We start from the raw sequence: 19,825 nt of genomic DNA on the forward strand, positions 1-19,825 counted from the left end.
ATCTCCTGATTTGCAGCTATTACTGGAATGTGTTTTGTATCCTCTATAACAAACACAGAAGCAAAATATTTGTTCATTTCTTCTGCCGTCTCCTTATTATCTACTATTAACTCCCCACAGTCACTCTCTAAAGGACCAACACTCACTTTACTACTCTTTTCCTTTTTAAATACCTGTAGGTACTCTTGCTATCTGTTTTTATATTTCTAGCTAGTTTCGTCTTATACTCCAATTTCTTTCTCCTGGTTAACCTTTTGGTCATTCTCTGCCATTCTTTATATTCTGACCAATCATCTGTCCTGCCACTCATCTTTGCAGAGTTGTATGCCTTTTCCTTAAGTTTGATGCTTTCCTTAACTTCTTTAGTTAACCACGAATGGTGGGTCCTCCCCTTAGAATTTTTCTTTATAATTGGAACGTACTTATTCTGAATACTCTGAAATATCCCCTTAAATACCTGCCACCGCTTCTCTATTGATCTATCTTCTAGTCAAGTTTCCCAGTTCACTTTAGCTAGCTCAGCTTTCATCCCCACACAGTTGCCCTTATTTAAGTTTAAGATACTAGTCTTAGACCCACTCTTCTCCCTTTCAAGGTGTAAAGTTCAATCATATTGTGGTCGCTGCTACTTAGGAGTGCATTCTGAGGCCATTAATTAATCCTGTCACATTACACAATACCAAGTCTAATATAAAAGCAAAATATGCAGATGCTGGAAACCTGAAACAAAAACAGAAAATGCTGGAAAAACTCAGCAGGTCTGACAGCGTCTGTGGAGAGAGAAACAGAGTTGCCGTTTTGAGTCTGTATGACCCTTCTTCGGGGCGGTTTTTTTTTATATGTCAGAAGCAGCATTTTGTAAAGTGGCATCATTGGAACAGATGGAACGAAGGCGAAGGAACTGAGAGAATGGGGTGGAGTCCTTACAGGAAGCTCTGAAGAAGAGTCATACGGACTTGAAAAGTCAATTCTGTTTCTCTCTCCACAGATGCTGTCAGACCTGCTGAGTTTGACCAAGTCTAATATAACCTGTTCTCTGGTTGGTTCCTGAACGTGCTGCTCTAAGAAACTATCTTGAAAACATTCTGAGAATTCCTTATCTAGGCTACTACTGCCAAGCTGATTTTTCCAGTTCACATGTAGATTAAAATCACCCATGATTATTGCTGTCCTTTTATCACACACACACACAAAATTTTCTCTTGTATACTTTGTCCCACACCATGGCGACTGTTAGGGGGCCTGCAGACCACTCCCATTAATGACTTTTTTCCCCTACTATTCCTCATCTCCACCCAGGCCGATTCTACATCCAGATCTCCTGAACCAAGGTCATCTCTAACTATTGCACCAATGCCCTCTTTGATTAACAGTGCTACCCCTCCACCTTTACCTAGCTTCCTGTTCTTGAATGTCATGTATCCCTCAGTATTAAGGACCCAATCTTTGTCGTCCTGCAGCCACGTCTCCATAATTGCTATCGGATCACGGGCTGAATCTTCCGGTTGGCATGCCGGGGCGGGCCCGACACGCCAACGTGTAAAATGATGCGCGATGACATCAGGCGTGCGTCCCCACGCCATCATGCGTCATCTCGATATTTTGTTCGGTGGGCGCGCGTCGGAGGCAGCTGTGCACCTGCCGAAATGTCCATGGCCTATTAAGGCTGTTAAGAATGCAATTAAACTAGTTAAGAATGCTGCCCATCCAACCTTAAGGTTGGCGGGCAGCTGAAAAGCCCAAGCGGCCCTTGAGTTTTTCAGGAAGCCTCATCCACGGGCGGGATGAAGTTTCCCGAAGCTATTATAAAATCAATGAAATAATTTCCCCCACCTTTACAAACATGTCCCAACTCGTGTGACACTATCACATGAGGGCACATGTTTAAATAAATTTTAACATCATTTATTAAAGTTTTGCATTGTCAATCCATCTCCCTGAGGCAGCTCCATGCCTCGGGGAGATTGCTGCGCTCTTTCGTGCGCATGCGTGAAAGGGCGCTGGCCCCGACTCTCCCTCCTCCCCCCGCCCGCAAAGGTAGCGCTGAGCGCTACTGGCTGCGCGTTACGCTGGGCGGGCCTTAATTGGCCCGCCTGCGTAAAATGGCGGCGTGCAGCCAATCGTGGGCGGCGATCGGCTCTGCGCCCGCCCGTGCCCACTCCTGCCCAGCTCACCCACCATAAGTAAAATCCTCGCCCACATTTATTCACTTCAATGAGGACCATCAATTCAATAACTTTGTTATTAATGCTACGTACGTTCAGATAGAGAGACATCAGGTTTGTCTTTTCGTTATCTTTGTAACATCTAGTCTTGGCTGTTGATGTACCGAACCCTGGCACCAGGCAGACAACATAACCTTCTTGACTCTTACTCTTTGCTGCAGAGAACAGTGTCAATCCCCCTCATTATACTATCCCCTACTACCATTACATTCCTACTTGATCCCCCTGTTTGAATGGCTTGCTGTACCACAGTGTCATGGCCAGTCAGCTCATCCACCTTGCAGACCTCGTTTACATCCACACAGGTTGCAAACACCTCAAACCCCTCTCCTATTTTTACTCAGTTCTGTTGAAGGGTCATGAGGACTCGAAACGTCAACTTTGTTCTTCTCCGCCGATGCTGCCAGACCTGCTGAGTTTTTCCAGGTATTTCTGTTTTTGTTTTGAATTTCCAGCATCCGCAGTTTTTTGTTTTTATATTTTTACCTCAAACCTGTTTGCCAATTCAAAGCAAGCAGTGATAGGAGCAGATAACCAAAAGATGTCACAGACAAAAGAACAAAGAGGTGTTGAAGGTGGTGATATTATCTAAAAGAATGTGCTAATTAAGAATGGATAGCAGGACACGCAAGGTACAGATAGCTCTAGTGGGGGTGGGGTGAAATAAGACTAAAAGGGCATAAAAGGTATAGATTTAAAAATAATGGAAACAGGTGGGAAAAGAAAAATCTATATAACTTATTGGAAAAAAACAAAAGGGAGGGGGAGGAAATTCTTAAGGGCAATTAGGGATGGGCAATAAATGCTGGCCCAGCCAGCGAAGCCCACATGAATAAAAAAAATGACTAAGATAGCTCATAAAACAGCATGTCTGAGAGAGAAAAAGTGACTTTGGACCAATAATTCTTAAGGTACTCCACCGCTGTGTGCTTTCCCCTCCTCATGTCCGGGTCTGTTGTAGATTAGTCAAGCAGGTAATAGGACCGAGTAGACAGTAGCGGAGGAGCCTCAGACTTTGCAATTGGCAAAAACCAAAATAAAAACAAAAAACTGCGGATGCTGGAAATCCAAAACAAAAACAGAAATACCTGGAAAAACTCAGCAGGTTTGGCAGGTTTGGCAGCATTGGCGGAGAAGAACAAAGTTGACGTTTCGAGTCCTCATGACCCTTCAACAGAACTAAGTAGAACTAGGCTCACCACCACGTAAACCAGCTTATATTTCACCTCTTTCCTATTTCTACTTAGTTCTATTGAAGGGTCATGAGGACTCGAAACGTCAACTTTGTTCTTCTCCGCCGATGCTGCCAGACCTGCTGAGTTTTTCCAGGTATTTCTGTTTTTGTTTTGAATTTCCAGCATCCGCAGTTTTTTGTTTTTATTTTGGTTTTTATTTTTGTTTTTGCCAATTGCAAAGTTTGAGGCTTCTCTGCTACTGTCTACTCGGTCCTATTACCTGCTTGACTAATCTACAACAGACCCGGACATGAGGAGGGGAAAGCACACAGTGGTGGAGTGCCTTAAGAATTATTGGTCCAAAGTCACTTTTTCTCTCTCTGACATGCTGCTTTATGAGCTATCTTAGTCATTTTTTTTATTCATGTGGGCTTCGCTGGCTGGGCCAGCATTTATTGCCCATCCCTAATTGCCCTTGAGAAGGTGGTGGTGAGCTGCCTTCTTGAACCGCTGCAGTCCATGTAGTGTAAGTGCACTCACAGTGCTGTTAGGAAGGGAGCTCCAGGATTTTGACCCAGTGACAGTGAAGGAACGGCGATATATTTCCAAGCCAGGATGGTGAGTGACTGGGGAGGGACTTCCAGTTGGTGGTGTTCCCATCTATCTGCTGCCCTTCTTCTTCTCGGTGGTAATGGTCATGGGTTTTGAAGGTGCTGTCTAAGGAGTTTTGATGAATTCCTGAAGAGCATCTTGTAGATGGTACACACTGCTGCTACTGGTGTCAGTGGTGGAGGGAGTGAATGTTTGTGGATGTGGTGCCAATCAAGTGGGCTGCTTTGTCCTGGACGGTGTCAAGCTTCTTGAGTGTTGTGGAAGCTGCACTCATCCAGGCAAGTGGAGAGTATTCCATCACATTCCTGACTTTTGCCTTGTAGATGGTGGACAGGCTTTGGGGAGTCAGGAGGTGGGTTACTCATCGCACAATTCCTAGCCCCTGACCTGTTCTTGTAGCCACAGTATTTATATGGCTAGTCCGGTTCAGTTTCTGGTTAATGGTAGCCCCCAAGATGTTGATAGTGGGGGATTCAGTGATGGTAATGCCATTGAACATCAAGGGGCAATAGTTTGATTTCTCTTGTTGGAGATGGTCATTGTCTGGCACTTGTGTAGCTCGAATGTTACGTGCCACTTGTCAGCCCAAGCCTGGATATTGTCCAGGTCCTGCTGCATTTAGACATGGGCTGTTTCAGTATCTGAGGAGTTGTGAATGGTGCTGAACATTGTGCAATCATCAGCGAACATCCCCACTTCTGAGTTGAGATGACTGGCCTCCAACAACCACAACCATCTTCCTTTGTGCTAGGTATGAATCCAACCAGTGGAGAGTTTTCCCCCTGATTCCCATTGATTCCAGTTTTGCTAGGGCTCCTTGATGCCATACTTGGTCAAATGCTGCCTTGATGTCTAGGGCAGTCACTCTCACCTCACCTCGGGAGTTCAGGTCTTTTGTCCATGTTTGAAACAAAGCTGTAATGAGGTCAGGAGCTGAGTGGCCCTGGCAGAATCCAAACTGGGCGTCAGGTTATTGTTAAACAAGTATAAAGGCAGAATACTGCAGATGCTGGAAATCTGAAAAAAAAACAAAAAATGCAGGAAAAACTCAGCAGGTCTGACAGCATCTGTGGAGGGAAAGACAGAGTCAACATTTCGAGTCCGTATGACTCTTTTTCTCTGAAGAAGAATCATATGGACCCGAAACATTAACTCTGTCTTAATTGTTAAACAGGTGCCGCATGATAGCACTGTTGATGACCCCTTCCATTACTTTACTGATGATGGAGAGTAGACTGATGGGATGGTAATTGGCCAGGTTGGATTTATCCTGCTTTTTGTGTACAGCACATACTTGGGCAATTTTCCACATAGCCGGGTAGATGCCAGTGTTGTAGCTGTACTGGAACAGCTTGGCTAGGGGTGCGGCAAGTTCTGGAGCACAAGTCTTCAGTACTATTGCCAGAATATTGTCAGGGCCCATAGCCTTTGCACTATCAAGTGCCTTCAGCTGTTTCTTGATATCACGTGGAGTGAATCAAATTGGCTGAAGACTGGCATCTGTGATGCTGGGGACCTCCGGAGGAGACCGAGATGGATCATCCACATGGCATTTCTGGCTGAAGATTGTAGCAAATGCTTCAGCCTTATCTTTTGCACTGATGTGCTGGGCTCCTCCATCATTGAGGATGGGAATATTTGTGGAGCCTCTTTTTCCAATGAGCTGTTTAACTGTCCATCACCATTCATGACTGGATGTGGCAAGACTGCAGAGCTTAGATCTGATCTGTTGGTTGTGGAATCACTTAGCTCTGTCTATCACTTGCTGTTTATGCTGCAAGTAGTCCTGTGTTATAGCTTCACCAGGTTGACACCTCATTTTTAGGTATGCCTGGTGCTGCTCCTGGCATGCCCTCCTGCACTCTTCATTCAATCAGGGTTGATCCCCTGGCTTGATGGTAATGGTAGAGTGAGGGATATGCCGGGCCACGAGGTTACAGATTGTGTTTGAGTACAATTCTGCTGCTGCTGATGGCCCACAGCGCCTCATGGATGCCCGGTTTTGAATACTAGATCTGTTCGAAATCTATCCCATTTAGCACGGTGGTAGTGCCACACAACACGATGGAGGGTATCCTCAATGTGAAGATGGGACTGTGCAGTGATCACTCCTACCGATACTGTCATGGACAGATGCATCTGTGGCAGACAGGTTGGTGAGGATGAGGTCAAATATGTTTTCCCATCTTGTTGGTTCCCTCACCAACTGCCACAGACCCAGCCTAGCAGCTGTGTCCTTTAGGACTCGGCCAGTAAGGTGCTACCGAGCCATTCTAGGCGATGGACATTGAAGTCCCCCACCCAGAGTACATTCTGTGCCCTTGCCACCCTCAGTGCTTCCTTCAAATGGTGTTCAACATGGAGGAGCACTGATTCATCAGCTGAGGGAGGGTGGGGGAGGTGGTTGGGGGGAGGGGGTGCTGGTACGTGGTAATCAGCTGGAGGTTTCCTTGTCCATGTTTGACCTGATGCCATGAGACCTCATGGGGTCCGCAGTAGATGTTGAGGACTCCCAGGGCAACTCCCTCCTGCCTGTACACCACTGTGCTGTCACCTCTGCTGGTGATGGTGGTGTCTGGGACATTATCTGCAAGGTATGATTCCATGAGGATGGCTGTCAGGCTGCTGTTTGTCTAGTCTGTGAGACAGCTCTCCTAATTTTGGCACAAGCCGCCAGATGTTAGTAAGGAGGACTTTGCAGGGTCGACAGGGCTGAGTTTGCCGTTGTCTTTTCTGGTGCCTAGGTCAATGCCGGATGGTCCATCCGGTTTCATTCCTTTTTTTGTGATCTTGTAGTGGTTTGGTACAACTGAGTGGCTTGCTAGGCCATTTCAGAGGGCATTTAAGAGTCAACCACATTGCTGTGGGTCTGGAGTCACATGTAGGCCAGCCCAGGTAAGGACAGCAGATTTCCTTCCCTAAAGGGCATTAATGAACCAGGTGGGTCTTTACAACAATCAGCAATGGTTTCATGGTCATCATTAGACTTTTAATTCCAGACTTTTACTGAATTCAGATTTCACCATCTGTTGTGGTGGGATTTGAACCCGAGTTCCCAGAGCATTACCCTGGGTTTCTGTATTACTACGCCATTGCCTCCCCTCTTTCTGTTCTGTGTTTCTATTTTATTAGGTTGGAAAAACATCCACTCTCTTTGTCAAAAGTTTATTTTGTAGTATTATACTTGTTAAGTGAACTTCCTCTGAATAAATGAAGGTTTTTTTTGAAGGCAATTGACAATTTGCCTTTATATAGCACCCATAACGTGGAAAATTGTCCCATGATGTTTCACAGAAGCACAACTGGCTAAATATGGACGCCACGGCAACAGGAGATACTTGGAGGGGAGTCAACAGTGATCAGTCACAGAGGTGGGTTTTAAAGTGGGTCTGAAAGGAGAAGGACAGTGGAGAGCTGGAAGGAGATAGGGAGTGAATTCTTAAACACAGGTCGAGGGGAAAAACCACAATGAACCATCTTTTCACAGCTGTCTCTAGAAGTGGAGCTCAGTAGCAAAGACTGGCACTGTATTAGTCCTGATTGTGGAAATAGAATATTCCAGGGCTGCCTTAACTGTAACCAACAATGCTGATGGTTTGAGAAGTGCTGCTGAAATTAGTACGTTAGCTATGGATTGGGCTGGGCTGCCGTTTATTTGGCTTTCAGACATCAGCAAGGGGTTGGAAATGGGAAACAAACAGAGGAAATGCTGGAAACACTCAGCAAGTGAGTCAAGATCTGTGGACGGATCGGATAGGTTAACCTTTCAGGTGTAGGTCCTGTGTTAGAATAGTGATAACCATTTTCTGTTTCTGATGCTGCTCCACTATAGGATGTTCTACCAGCTGCAACCAGCCAATGGAGATTTTCCAAAACTAGGGGCTGTCAATATAAGATAGCCACTAATAAATCCGTCGGGGGAATTCAGGAGAAACTTCTTGACCCCGGGAGTGGTTGAGATGAATTGCATGAATGCATTTAAGGGGAAGCTAGATAAGCACATTAAAGAGAAAGCAATGCAAGGATATGCTGTTAGGGTGAGATGAGGTTGTGTGGAAGGAGGCTCGTGTGGAGCATAAACACTGGTACAGACCAATTGAGTTAAACGGTCAGTTTCAGTGCTGTAAATCCAATGGAATTCTAAATGATAGCTTCATGTCATAGTTATGAATTTATACTCGACAATAGAACATAAGAAATACGAGCTGGAGTAGGCCATTTGGCCCCTCAAGCCTACTCCGCCATTTAATAAGATCATGGTTGCTCTTCTATCTCAAATCCACCTTCCCGCGCTATCCCCAAATCTCATAATTCCCTTACGACACAAAAATCGATCAACCTCTGTCTTGAACGTACTCAATGACTGAGCTTCCACAGCTCTCTCTCCCAAAAAGATTCACAACCCTTTGAGTGAAGAAATTTCTCCTCATCTCTGTCCTAAATGGCTGGCCCAATTCTTCTGAGGCTGTGCCCCCATGTTCTAGTTCCCTCCACAAGGGGAAACATTTTCTCCACCTCTCGTTCTTCTAAACCCAATGGAACATATGCCTAGTCTACTCAGTCTCTCCTCATAGGGCAATCCCTCATCCTAGGAATGAATCTAATGAACTTTAATTGAACTAACGCTAGGGAATGTTTATCCTTTCTTAAGTATAGGGTTGTCAACTGTGATTAAATGTATTCCTGGAAGTTTCATCCCATGACTTGCTCCGACACTTCAGCCACCAGTCAGCCAACACATCCATTCTGGTGATGTACTGCCTGCCTACATCAGTTAGAAAGCAGAAAGATTCATTTCCCAAATGGATGATGCTTGGCTATCAGCCAAACAGCCTTCTTCCCCATTTTCAATGTTTTTACATCTGGTAAAGAGAAATGTTCAAAGAAAATGACAAAAAAAAAACTGATCTCTTTTAATGTCCTGATGATTTTTCTTGAGGGTTGCACACAGCAGTGTCCTGGAGATGCATTTTCAATACCTGGAAACTCCAGGCCAGTCCTGGAGGGTTGGCAATCCTATCCTTAAGTAAGGAGAACAAAGATGCATACATAGTACTCCAGGTCTGGCCTCATCGGTGCCTTGTATAATTGTAGTGAGACTTCTTTACTTTTATACTCCAATCTCTTTGTAACAAAATGTTAACATACCATTTGCTTCCTACCTACTGTACCTGCATGTTAACTTTCTGTGATTCATGTACAAGGACACTTGGTTTCTTTAAATGGAAACATTTTCCAGTTTCTCATCATTCAAAAAGTCTTCTGCTTTTTTATTTTCCCTACCAAAGTGAACAACTTCACACTTCACCACATTGTATTCCGTCTGCCACGTTCTTGCCCACTCCTCCAGGCTAATATGTTGGTCCATGCTAGTCAGCTAGGCTGAGACAGGGCAATGTCAAATCATTGGCACAGATCAAAATGCTAACACTGTCATTGGCTGCTGAGCTGGCAAACAAGAGACTGGTAACAGGCTGAGTGTGAACATGTACAGGTACACTACACGACCATAGTCTTGGTGCTGAACAACTTCACTTTGCACAATAACCCAGACAGAGTTTAAAGAAAGTCAGGGTCCAAACTGGAATAGTGAAAATAAGGAAACTGATTGGAGGGCTATGGGGAAAGAGCACTGGGGGCTAGGACAAAGTGGATAACTCTTTCAAAGAGCTGGCACAGGCACGATGGGCTGAATGTCCCTCCTCTGTGCCCCCATCACCTCCCTGTCCCCCAACCCGTACTACGTAATTCTATGATGAGATCAAGCCTCCTTGAATGATCTAGTCTCACTTCACTCCACTTCCACTTCAAAATTAGTTCAGGACTTGACTCCTGATTTATACCGCACCAACCAAGCCCTTGATGCGAAGCCAGAGCTGCTTCATGTTCACACTGAATCTACAACGCCAATAACCCTACACCCAAAGTTTCTGCAATTCGCAGCTCAGAAAACTGAAGGTATAATTAGAAGCTGTTCAGAGAAGAGTCACTCGACTGGTTGCTGGGTTGAGGGGTTAGTGGAGGAAAGGTTGAGCAGGTTGGGCCTATGCCCAACGGAGTTTAGAAGAACGAGAGGTGATCTTGTTGAAGCGTGTAAGATCCTGAGGGGACTTGACAGGGTGGATGCTGAGAGGGTGCTTCCCCTTGTGGGGGGAAACTAGAACTAGGGGACACAAGTTTGAAAATTAGGAGTCTCCCATTACGGAGATGAGGAGAATTTCTTTCTCTCAGAGGGTCGTTAGTGTGTGGAATCTTCCCCAAAAAAGCAGAGGAGGTTGGGCCATTGAATTTATTTAAGGCTGAGATAGACAGAGTTTTGATGGACAAGGGGGTCAAGGTGGGTGGAAGGTAGGAAAGTGGAGTTGAGGCCACAGTCAGACCAGCCATGCTGTTTCTGAATGGTAGAGCAGGCTGGACTCCTGCTCCTATTTATTGTGTTCTTGTGTATCTCAACTCAGCAATTTAATTCTTTCTGACAAATGAACCTTCTTGGGGTCGGTCTAGGTGCAAATGAGATGTAATCCTTTGTTTCTTCTGCTCATCTCAATTATTGGCCTGCAACGTAGTGGATTTTCTAACCACAGAATAACTGAGCTAAATGTTGGCAGGCTCCACACAGATACCTGCAATTTTGTTAAAATAGGAATTGGCAAGTGGAGTTCTAAAGCAGCTGAGAGTTTGCATCAAGAGTCTGGCAGCTGTCCTGCTGGGAATTTACCATTTTATGGAATTCTTTTGAAGCATGATAGGGCCAGTTTGACCTCGTCAGCAAGGAGTCAGGCTTGCAATCTCTACATTGTGGAAAATCCTCAGCTTGCAACCTGGGACCCTCCACCCAGCTTAATGGAGGTATTCACACATTGGGCCCTCTGGAGAACACGGGCTCCCAGGACTGACCCGAGGGGCCTCCGTTCAATGAATGGCAAAGTGCAAATCAGAATGGTGGTGTGGCAGTGTGTAGATGTAGATCAATAAGTAGAAAGAAGAAGAGAAGCTGGTGGGCTTTGTGTTGTGCAACAGCATTCGGAGTTCGAAAGAGGAGTAGCCTCTTCCAGCCTGCTTCATCATTCAATAAGATCATGGCTCACCCTCTACCTCGACTCCACCTTCCTGCATGAACCCATATCCCTTAATTCCCTCTGAATCCAAAAAATCTATCAATCTCAGTTTTGAATATCCTCAACGATTGCGCATCCACAGCTCTCTGGGGTAAAGAATTTCAAACATTCACAATCCTCTGAGTGAAGAAGTTTCTCTTCATCTCAGTCCTAAATAGCCAAAGCCTTATCCTGAGGCAAAAAGCAAAACTTTCAAACGTAGTTGGATATATCCTTTTTTTTTCATTCATGGAATATGGGTGTCACTGGCTAGGCCCAGCATTTACTGCCCATCCCTAATTGCCCTTGAGAAGGTGGTGGTGAGCTGCCTTCTTGAACTGCTGCAGTCCCTCTGGTGTAGGTACACCCACAGTGCTGTTAGGGAGGGAAAAAGAGAAACTTTTGCAGGACTATGGGGAAAGAACAGGGGAAAAGGGCCTAACTGGATAAATCTTTTATAGGTCTGGCACAGGTACAAAGTGCTGAATGGTCTCCTTCTATCCTCTATGATTCTTTCAGTAACTGCCTATTGGTATTGCTGTTCAGTTTGGAACAAAGGTTCTCCACCAGCCAACAACAAAAACAGCTTGCATTTATATAGCACCTTTAATGTTGTCAAACACCCTCAAGGCACTTCACAGGAGAACTGTTAGAAAACGTTTGACACTGAGCCACATAAGGAGATGCTAAGACAGATGGTGGTAGGCTTTAGGGAGTATGTTTTAAAGGAGGAGAGAGGTAGTGAGTCAGAGAGCATTAGGGAGGGAATTCCAGAGCTAAGGGCCTTGATAGCTTAAGGTGTGGCCACCAATGGTGGAGCAAGTAAAATTGGGGATGTACAAGGGGTCAGAATTGGAGGGGCTTAGTGATCTCAGAGGATTGTTGGGCTGGAGGAAGAGTTCCTCTCAACTTAACACTATATTTAATTTTTAACACTTTAGTACAATTGCATTTTGCCCTAATTTACACTTGTGTTTTCACTTGGCATGGCTTTGTAACTTATTCTTGTTCCTAGTCCAAAGCAATACTCAAATTGAGTCTAACAATATGTGAACAGTTGTGGTTCAGTCATGGGACTGTATAAATCAGGCATTTGGCCAATTTGTAACACTGAACTTTAAGCACAAAATACCTGGCAAAAATAGATGCCAGAGGCATTATGCATAGTTGCAGACAAAACAGAAGAGGTTCATATCATTGGCTGCAGGTCTACTGATTCTAGCACACCAAATATCAGTCTTTTGTATTTTTGAAATGGATTCGCAGGATTCTTTATACATGCATCCTCAGGAGGATGTAGGTTTCATTTACACTGGAGTCAGTGCAAAGCAAATCCATTTCATAGCAACATCAATTGACCCTAAGGTTACAGTGTAAGCATGGAACCAGTACGTGGCCGAACTCTAGGGCAAAGTGCTGTGTAAGCTAGGCTCAGTCGGTAACACTCTGACCTCTGAGTCAGAAGGTTGTGAACTCAAGTCCCAATTCAGGACTTGAACTTAGGCTGAAGCTTCAGTGCAGTACTGAGTGAGTTCCACATTGCCAGAGGTGCAGTCGTACCAAATAGATGCTAAATTGAGGCCCTCTCTGCCTCAGATTAACTGAACATTCAACACCTCTACGGTTTGTGTTATGCAGCTGGGTGAGAAATAGCGACTGTGTTTGCTGATGTAACAACAATGGATGTGAGGACATGATAAGCAGCATCGGTTCCTTCCTTCTTCCTATGCTCCAGACTTTGGGTTTACACTTGTTCGCATTCACAAAAGTCCTGTGGCATGTCTCAATCTGGCATTTACCTGATTCTTGCATATTCACACGTTGGTATACTCATAATTGTACAATTAATCCTTTTACTAACTTAATGATTGTCTACATCTATGTTATGTTTTATTTGAATTATCATCACAATTTGGCACCTGCCACCATGATGATTTTTCAATAAACCAATTATCAGTCCATCCGTCCGTCCATCTATCTATCTATCCATCTATCTTTCTATCCATCTATCTATCTATCCATCTATCTTTCTATCCATCTATCTATCCATCTATCTTTCTATCCATCTATCTATCTATCCATCTATCTATCTATCCATCTATCTATCAATCCATCTATCTATCTAGCCATCTATCTATCTATCCATCTATCTATCTATCCATCTATCTATCTATCCATCTATCTATCTTCACACATTGGTCGCCTCAAAATCAAGTTGGCCCTTGGTTTGGACCAGGGATGATATTAAGCCAGATAATTAACGCAACCCCGTGCCAAGTGATCCAGCTCAGAGAGTCACTCCTTTCATTTGCAAGTTGCTCCGTGATCCCCTGAGCCTCTTTACAAAATTCCAGGATCTTTCAGGGAAAACTTCCTGAATACAAGAATAAATAGGAATGTATATTTGATGTAAGTTGCATGGAAAAACTGGAGAAGCTGGGATTGTCTTCCTCAGAGCACAGAAGGTTAAGGGGCAATTTGATAGAGGCGTTTAAAATCGTGGAGCATTTAGATCAAGTAAATAAGGAGAAACTGTTTCTATTCATAGCGAGATTAATAAGCAGAGGACACAGATTTCAAGTATGTGGTTAAAAAAAAAGCCAGAGGTCAGATGAAGAAAAAAAAATATTTTAAGCAGATCATAGGATCATAAGAGATTGGAGCTGGAGAAGGTCATTGGGCCCCTCAAGCCTGCTGCACCATTCATGAAGATCATGGCTGATCTGATTGTGGCCTGAGCTCCACTTTCCTGCCTGCCAACCCCCCAGCAGCCCCCCACCCCATAACCCTTGACTCCCTGTCTAACTCAGCCGTGAATATGTTCAATGATCCAGCCTCCACTGCTCTCTGGGGAGCAGTGAGTTGTTGTGCTCTGGAATGCGCTGCCTGAAAGGACGGTGGAAACAGATTCAATAATAACTTTCACAAGGGAGTTGGACAAATACTTGCGAGGGAAAAATTTGCAGGGCTGTGGGGAAAGAGCAGAGGAATGACTGGATAAATTTTTCACAGAGCCGGCACAGGCACAATGGGCTGAATGGCCTCCTTCTGTGCTGTGTCACTCTATGATTCAATGATTAACGTGACATTGATGTGATTGAGGACGTGGCTGACCCAACCAGGTAGCCACGTTGGATCACAGCCTGTCGCATTTCCTAGCCAATCAGAATAAAACTAAATTGAAATATAAAATAAAAGCAAAGTACTGCGGATGCTGGGAATCTGAAATAAAAACAGGAAGTGCTGGAAAAGCCTCAGCATCTGTGCCGAAAGAAACAGAGTTAACAGTTTGAGTCTGCATGACTCTTTTGAAGGAGATTATATTAAATTAAAATACTGGTTAGGAACCTTTAGGTGAGAAGATTTTACATAATATTTATAGCACAGAAACAGGCCATTTGGCCCAATGGTCCATGCTGGTCTTTAATGCTCCTCATGAGAATTCTCCTACCTCTCTTCATTGAATTGGATGTGTTGGCCGACTAATGGCTGGAGCGTGGGGGCAAGTTGTGTGATGAAACCTCTAGGAATACATTTGATCGGAGTTGGCAGCTCTAGCTAGCTTCCACAAACGGTAATGTGACAATAACCGGATAATCTGGTTTTTTTGTATTTTTGGTTGGGGGATAAATATCAACCAGGACTCCAGGGATAACCCCCCCTGCTCTTCTTCAAAATGATATCATGGGATCTTTTACATCTCTTACCACCTGAGAGAACAGGCAGGGTCTTGTTTTAAGGTCCCAACCAAAGGGTAAGACCTCCAATAGTGTGACACTCCCTCAGTACTGCACTGGCATTGCCAGTTTAGATAATTGCCCTCAAGTTCCAGACAGGAACTTAGACCCCTGCCTTCTCACTCAGATGTAAGAGTGCGAGACCACCGAGCCACAGCCAGCACTGAGGGTCCACTTATAGAGGGTGTAAGATGGGAGTTTGATTGGAGAGACGACGTAACTTCTCTCATTCTATCTTTAAGGGGCTTCACTCCAATTACACGCACTAGACTGCGATGGCAAAGGGAAGAGGAACTCCAGATGTCCATTCCCCTATTTGCAAGGCAGGTTGCTCTGCTTTTTTGGGGGGGTTTTTTTTTGGAAAAATATACTTTATTCATAAAATATCTGAAAGAACATTACAAAACATTTTAAACTCTGCTTTGCAAGGTAAATCGTAATGATACAGGGAAGCAATTATTTAAATTCCCTTGCTTGTTACAGGCTGGTCACCAGTGCACATAGTCCCTTATTAGTCAGAACAGCCCTGCTACCCCAGGCTAAACAACGTGCTGTGGAAGGAGCCTGATTTTTATCTAACAATAACGCAGTGCTTCAGGTCAAACCACTTAGCTGCTTTGCCAGACCAGGAATGCTTCAGGGAATTATTCCATTTGGATTGTAACTCAAAACCTGCACTGCACGGTCAGGAATGTCAGTAAGAATAACTGAGCTGCTGATCCTCGTTTTGCCAATTGCTAATAGTGGTCAGTCTGTGTGATTGCATTCACCTTGCATTTGCCATAGAAGCTCAGTATTTCAATAGAAAAATGCCCATTTATATACACGCATATTAAACTGTACATGAAGGAAAAGAGTTATTGATACACCATTTACTAATGTTAATTTATGTCAGCGAGAAAGGAAGTTTTGCATTTATCTGGCACCTTTCACAACTACAGGACACCTCAAAGCACTTTACAACCAATTAAGCACTTTTGAAGATAAAAGCAAAGAACTGCGGATGCTGGAAATCCAAAACAAAAACAAAAGTACCTGGAAAAACTCAGCAGGTCTGGCAGCATCGGTGGAGAGGAGCACAGGTGACGTTTCGAGTCTGCATGACTCTTCAACAGAACAGTAGTTCTGTTGAAGAGTCATGCGGGCTCGAAACGTCAACTGTGCTCCTCTCCACCGATGCTGCCAGACCTGCTGAGTTTTTCCAGGTATTTTGTTTTTGTTTTTGTTAAGCACTTTTGAAGCGTGGTCACTGTTGTAACGTAGGAAACACAGCAGCAAGTTTATGCACAACAAGCTCCCACAAGAAGCAACGTGATAATGATCAGATAATCTGTTTATACGATGCTGGCCTGCTTTTCTTCAAAACGTAGCTCGAGTATCCCTTACCTGAAACCCTCGGGGTCGACTGCATTTTGGTTTTCAGGTCATTTCAGTTTTCGGATACCGCATATAAATTTACATTACAATAGCCTAAACCTAGGCTGGCTATGATCTAAAATCAATAAAATAGCTAGAAAGGTAAGATGTATCACTGAATAATAAATAATAAGTTTCTTTTTGACATGCTCACCACAAAAATCACAAAGTAAACAGTGCAGACAAACAACTAGACTTCCCGCGCTAAAGATTGATGAGGTTCGGAAAAAAGTGTGGATTTTTGGATGTGTTTGGTTTTCAGATTTACGTTTAAAGGATGCACGACCTGTAGTGCCATGGGATCTTTCACATGTGCCCAAGAAGCCAGACCGGGCTTCAGTTTAGCTTCTCATCCCAAAAACAGCACCTCCGACAGTGCAGCATCCCCTCCACACTGCACTGGAGTGTCAGCCTTCATTTTTGCATTCGAGCCCCGGAATAGGACAGGGCAAGAGTGCTGCTAACTGAGTCATGGCTGACACATACGTTTACGAATAGCTGCAATGACTTCAACATCCTTTTCGGAGGAGTTCCCTTAAAAGGGCAGGCCAAATAAACTTTCAGACATCATTTATGTCCTTTCCCCTTCCTTCACCACCACCCATGCTACACATGAACAATATTACATTACATCAGCTAATTTAGTTGTAATATTTGTTGCCTTAACTGCATGCTTAAGTCTTGTGGCCCAGTGGGGGGCGTCCCTGCCTCTGAGCCAGAAGCTCCGGGTTTAAGTCCCACTCCAGGACTTGACGGCTAATGAAGGCACGTTTATAACTCAGTCAGACAAGTTGAGTGTCAACTTGCAAATCCTTCCAACACATGCCCATGCCAGACTATAAGTACAGGACAGATTTCTGGTCAACCAAGTGATGGAAAGAAAGTTGGAGCCTCCACCATCGCTATCAATAGCTCCAGACTACAGCATGCATGTAAAACTGTATGTTGCCACAGCAACTCAGACTCCCCAAGTGAACTGTAACACACCAGCACCACCATTGTTTGCTCACTCACTAAGTCCTGTTTTCTGTTCACTGTTTTCCCAACACCCCCTGCATTAAATTGGCTCCTGCTGCACCAACCCCTTGATTTGAAATTCTCAGTCTTGTCTTTGAGTTTCTCCATGGCCTCGACTCCTCCTCACCTCTGTAATCTCCTACATCCCTCCAGGGTCTCTACACCACTTCCATTCTGGCTTCTTGAGCACCCCTGATTTTCACCACTCCACCACTGGTTGGCATTCCATCAGCTCTCTGGTCCCTAAGCTCTACAATTCCCTCCCTAAACCTCTCTGCCTCTCTCCCTCCTCCTCCTTCCAGATGCTCCTGAAAACCTACTCCTCTGATCAAGTGCTGGCTCACCTTTCCTAATGCCTCCTTTGGTTCTGTGCCAACGTGTGGCTCCTGTGAAAAGCCTCGGGATGTTTCGATAGGTGCTATATCAATGCAGAGAGCTGTTGTTGGAATTTAGCTAATCTTTGACAAGTATTGCAAAATTGGGATGGATGCGATTGTCTCTAAATCTATCAATAAATTGACGATAAAAACTGCCAAATGAAAACCTCTGCACTCTTCCCAAGCAAGTTTGTTGGTAATGTGATGGGGCTTTTATAGCACATATGGGTCAGAGCTGAATTGACCATAGATTCTAGAATCAGATATTGCTTGGGTCGATTTCCAAAACTTTTTAAACGCATGCTGGTTGGCACATTGCCTTTAATCTGCAGCAACACTTATTCTTTAATGAAACCAGCCGACAGATCAATGACCTACTGGACGAGTTAGTCCTGAACCGAAACCTCGTTGGAGGGAAAACAACCGATTCTGTTATCTTAGCCCTTCTCCCACCTTACGTTCTGTTAAATGTGCATATTCCACAAGGAGGACGAATAGCAATTAACAGTTAATAAAGTTTAATGTCAACCACAAACTGCAACACATGTGCAACCAGGTTTTCCACTGTACAGCAGAGAAGGTGAGAGAGAGAGAGAGAGAGATACAGAGGCTTATGAACATACGGACTTAGGGAATAGGAGCTGAAGTAGGCCATTTGGCCCCTCGGGCCTGCTCTAACATTCAATAAGACCATGGCTTATCTGTTTGGCTAACAAAAATCCATCTACCCCTGCCTTAAAAATATGCAATGACCCTGCCTTCTGAGGCAGAGAGTTCCAAAGTCGCACCACCCTCTTGAGAGAAAAAAAATTCTCCTCATCTCCGTCCTAAAAATGCAATCCCTAATTTTTAAAACAGTGCCCTCTAGCTCTTTCCCACAAGAGAAAACCTAGTCCACCTCGTCCAGACCTTTCTGGATCTTGTACACTTCAATCCAATCACCCCTCACTCTTCTAAACTCCAGTGGCAACAAGCCCAATCTGTGCAACCTTTCCTCATAAGACAACCTGCTCATTCCAGGTATATTTTTCAGGACTCATTAAAACCGGACTGTAAGAATGAAACATGGAAATCCCTGATCAGCCAGGAGCTCACCTGCAGTAACCCACACACCCAACACACGTGGAGTGGAAACTGGTACCCAAATGCTAATCTATAAATGCCACCCCTGCTCTCCATTCACTCTGCCCCCCCCCTCCCCTCACTCCCAGGACACATACTTCCGAGGGGAATGAAGCAATGACTTAAAATAATCATTTCTGCAGCCCGTGCAGCAAAAAAAAAGAAAAATCAACTCACATTTGCCTCCTTCATAAGGAATCTCGATGATTTCTCTAATCTCTCCTTCACAATTGGATCCTGTTGAATTCCGACAGGAGCAGCCGCATGTTGTCCAGGGACACACGTTCCTGCAATTGCAAGATCCGTGCTCACTAAGTTATTCCCCTCTCTCTCTCTCTCTCTTCCCCTACCAAGTGTTTATCGAGAGAAGAAATTACAGACAGCTTCCTTTCCCAGGGTGAGCAGACACGCCTGCTTAAAGTGTTTGGCAGTGAGAGAGGACACGGGGAGTGTGAGGCAGACAGAGTTTATATGCACCAAGGGGAGACTCCCGACAGCTTTGCACCAAGACTGGACTTTTGACAATGAGAGAAATCCAAAGAGGGAGAAACCCCCACTCACTTCGCAGAGATTCGATTCCGCAACACAGCGCGTTTTATTTTTCTTAGAAAGTCACTGAATTGCAGCTCGGGCCGCTGTAAGAATTTGCAACTAAAGCTCGATTCTTGTCTCTCTGAGGCTGTTGTAGCTTTCACCCACAGCCCCGCACGAACCAACCCAGAAGGGAATTACATAATGAGCCAACTTGCATTGATATAGCGCCTTCCAGCCACTCAGGACGTACCAGAAGAGTTTTACAGCCAAGGAAGCGACTGTCAACGTCCTGGGGGTTACCATTGACCAGAAACTGAACTGGACCAGTTATATACATACTCTGGCTCCCTCAGCAGGTCAGAGGCTAGGAGTCCTGCAGTGAGTAACTGACCTCCTGACTCTTGCAAAGCCTGCCCACCATCTACAAGGCACAAGTCAGGACTGTGGTGGAATACTCTCCATTTGCCTGGATGAGTGCAGCTCCCACAACACTCAAGAAGCTTGACACCATCC

The 19,825-nt window shown here is 44.7% G+C and overlaps 1 protein-coding gene across 3 annotated transcripts in view; it reads right to left on the reverse strand.

Annotated features, from left to right (window-relative positions):
- kitlga (kit ligand a) overlaps positions 1–19,169 on the reverse strand; it is a 184,247-nt gene extending 165,078 nt beyond the window's left edge. For all 3 annotated transcript variants that reach the window (XM_078567764.1, XM_078567766.1, XM_078567763.1), the window contains exon 1: positions 18,956–19,169. In XM_078567764.1, coding sequence (XP_078423890.1) covers positions 18,956–18,970 — 15 coding nt within the window. In that variant the 5' untranslated portion in view covers positions 18,971–19,169. The remainder of the gene's footprint in view (positions 1–18,955) is intronic.
- Positions 19,170–19,825: the final 656 nt, after the last annotated feature.

Source organism: Cetorhinus maximus, chromosome 22 (assembly GCF_964194155.1).
Source record: "Cetorhinus maximus chromosome 22, sCetMax3.hap1.1, whole genome shotgun sequence".
In the NCBI taxonomy this organism is placed as follows: domain Eukaryota; kingdom Metazoa; phylum Chordata; class Chondrichthyes; order Lamniformes; family Cetorhinidae; genus Cetorhinus; species Cetorhinus maximus.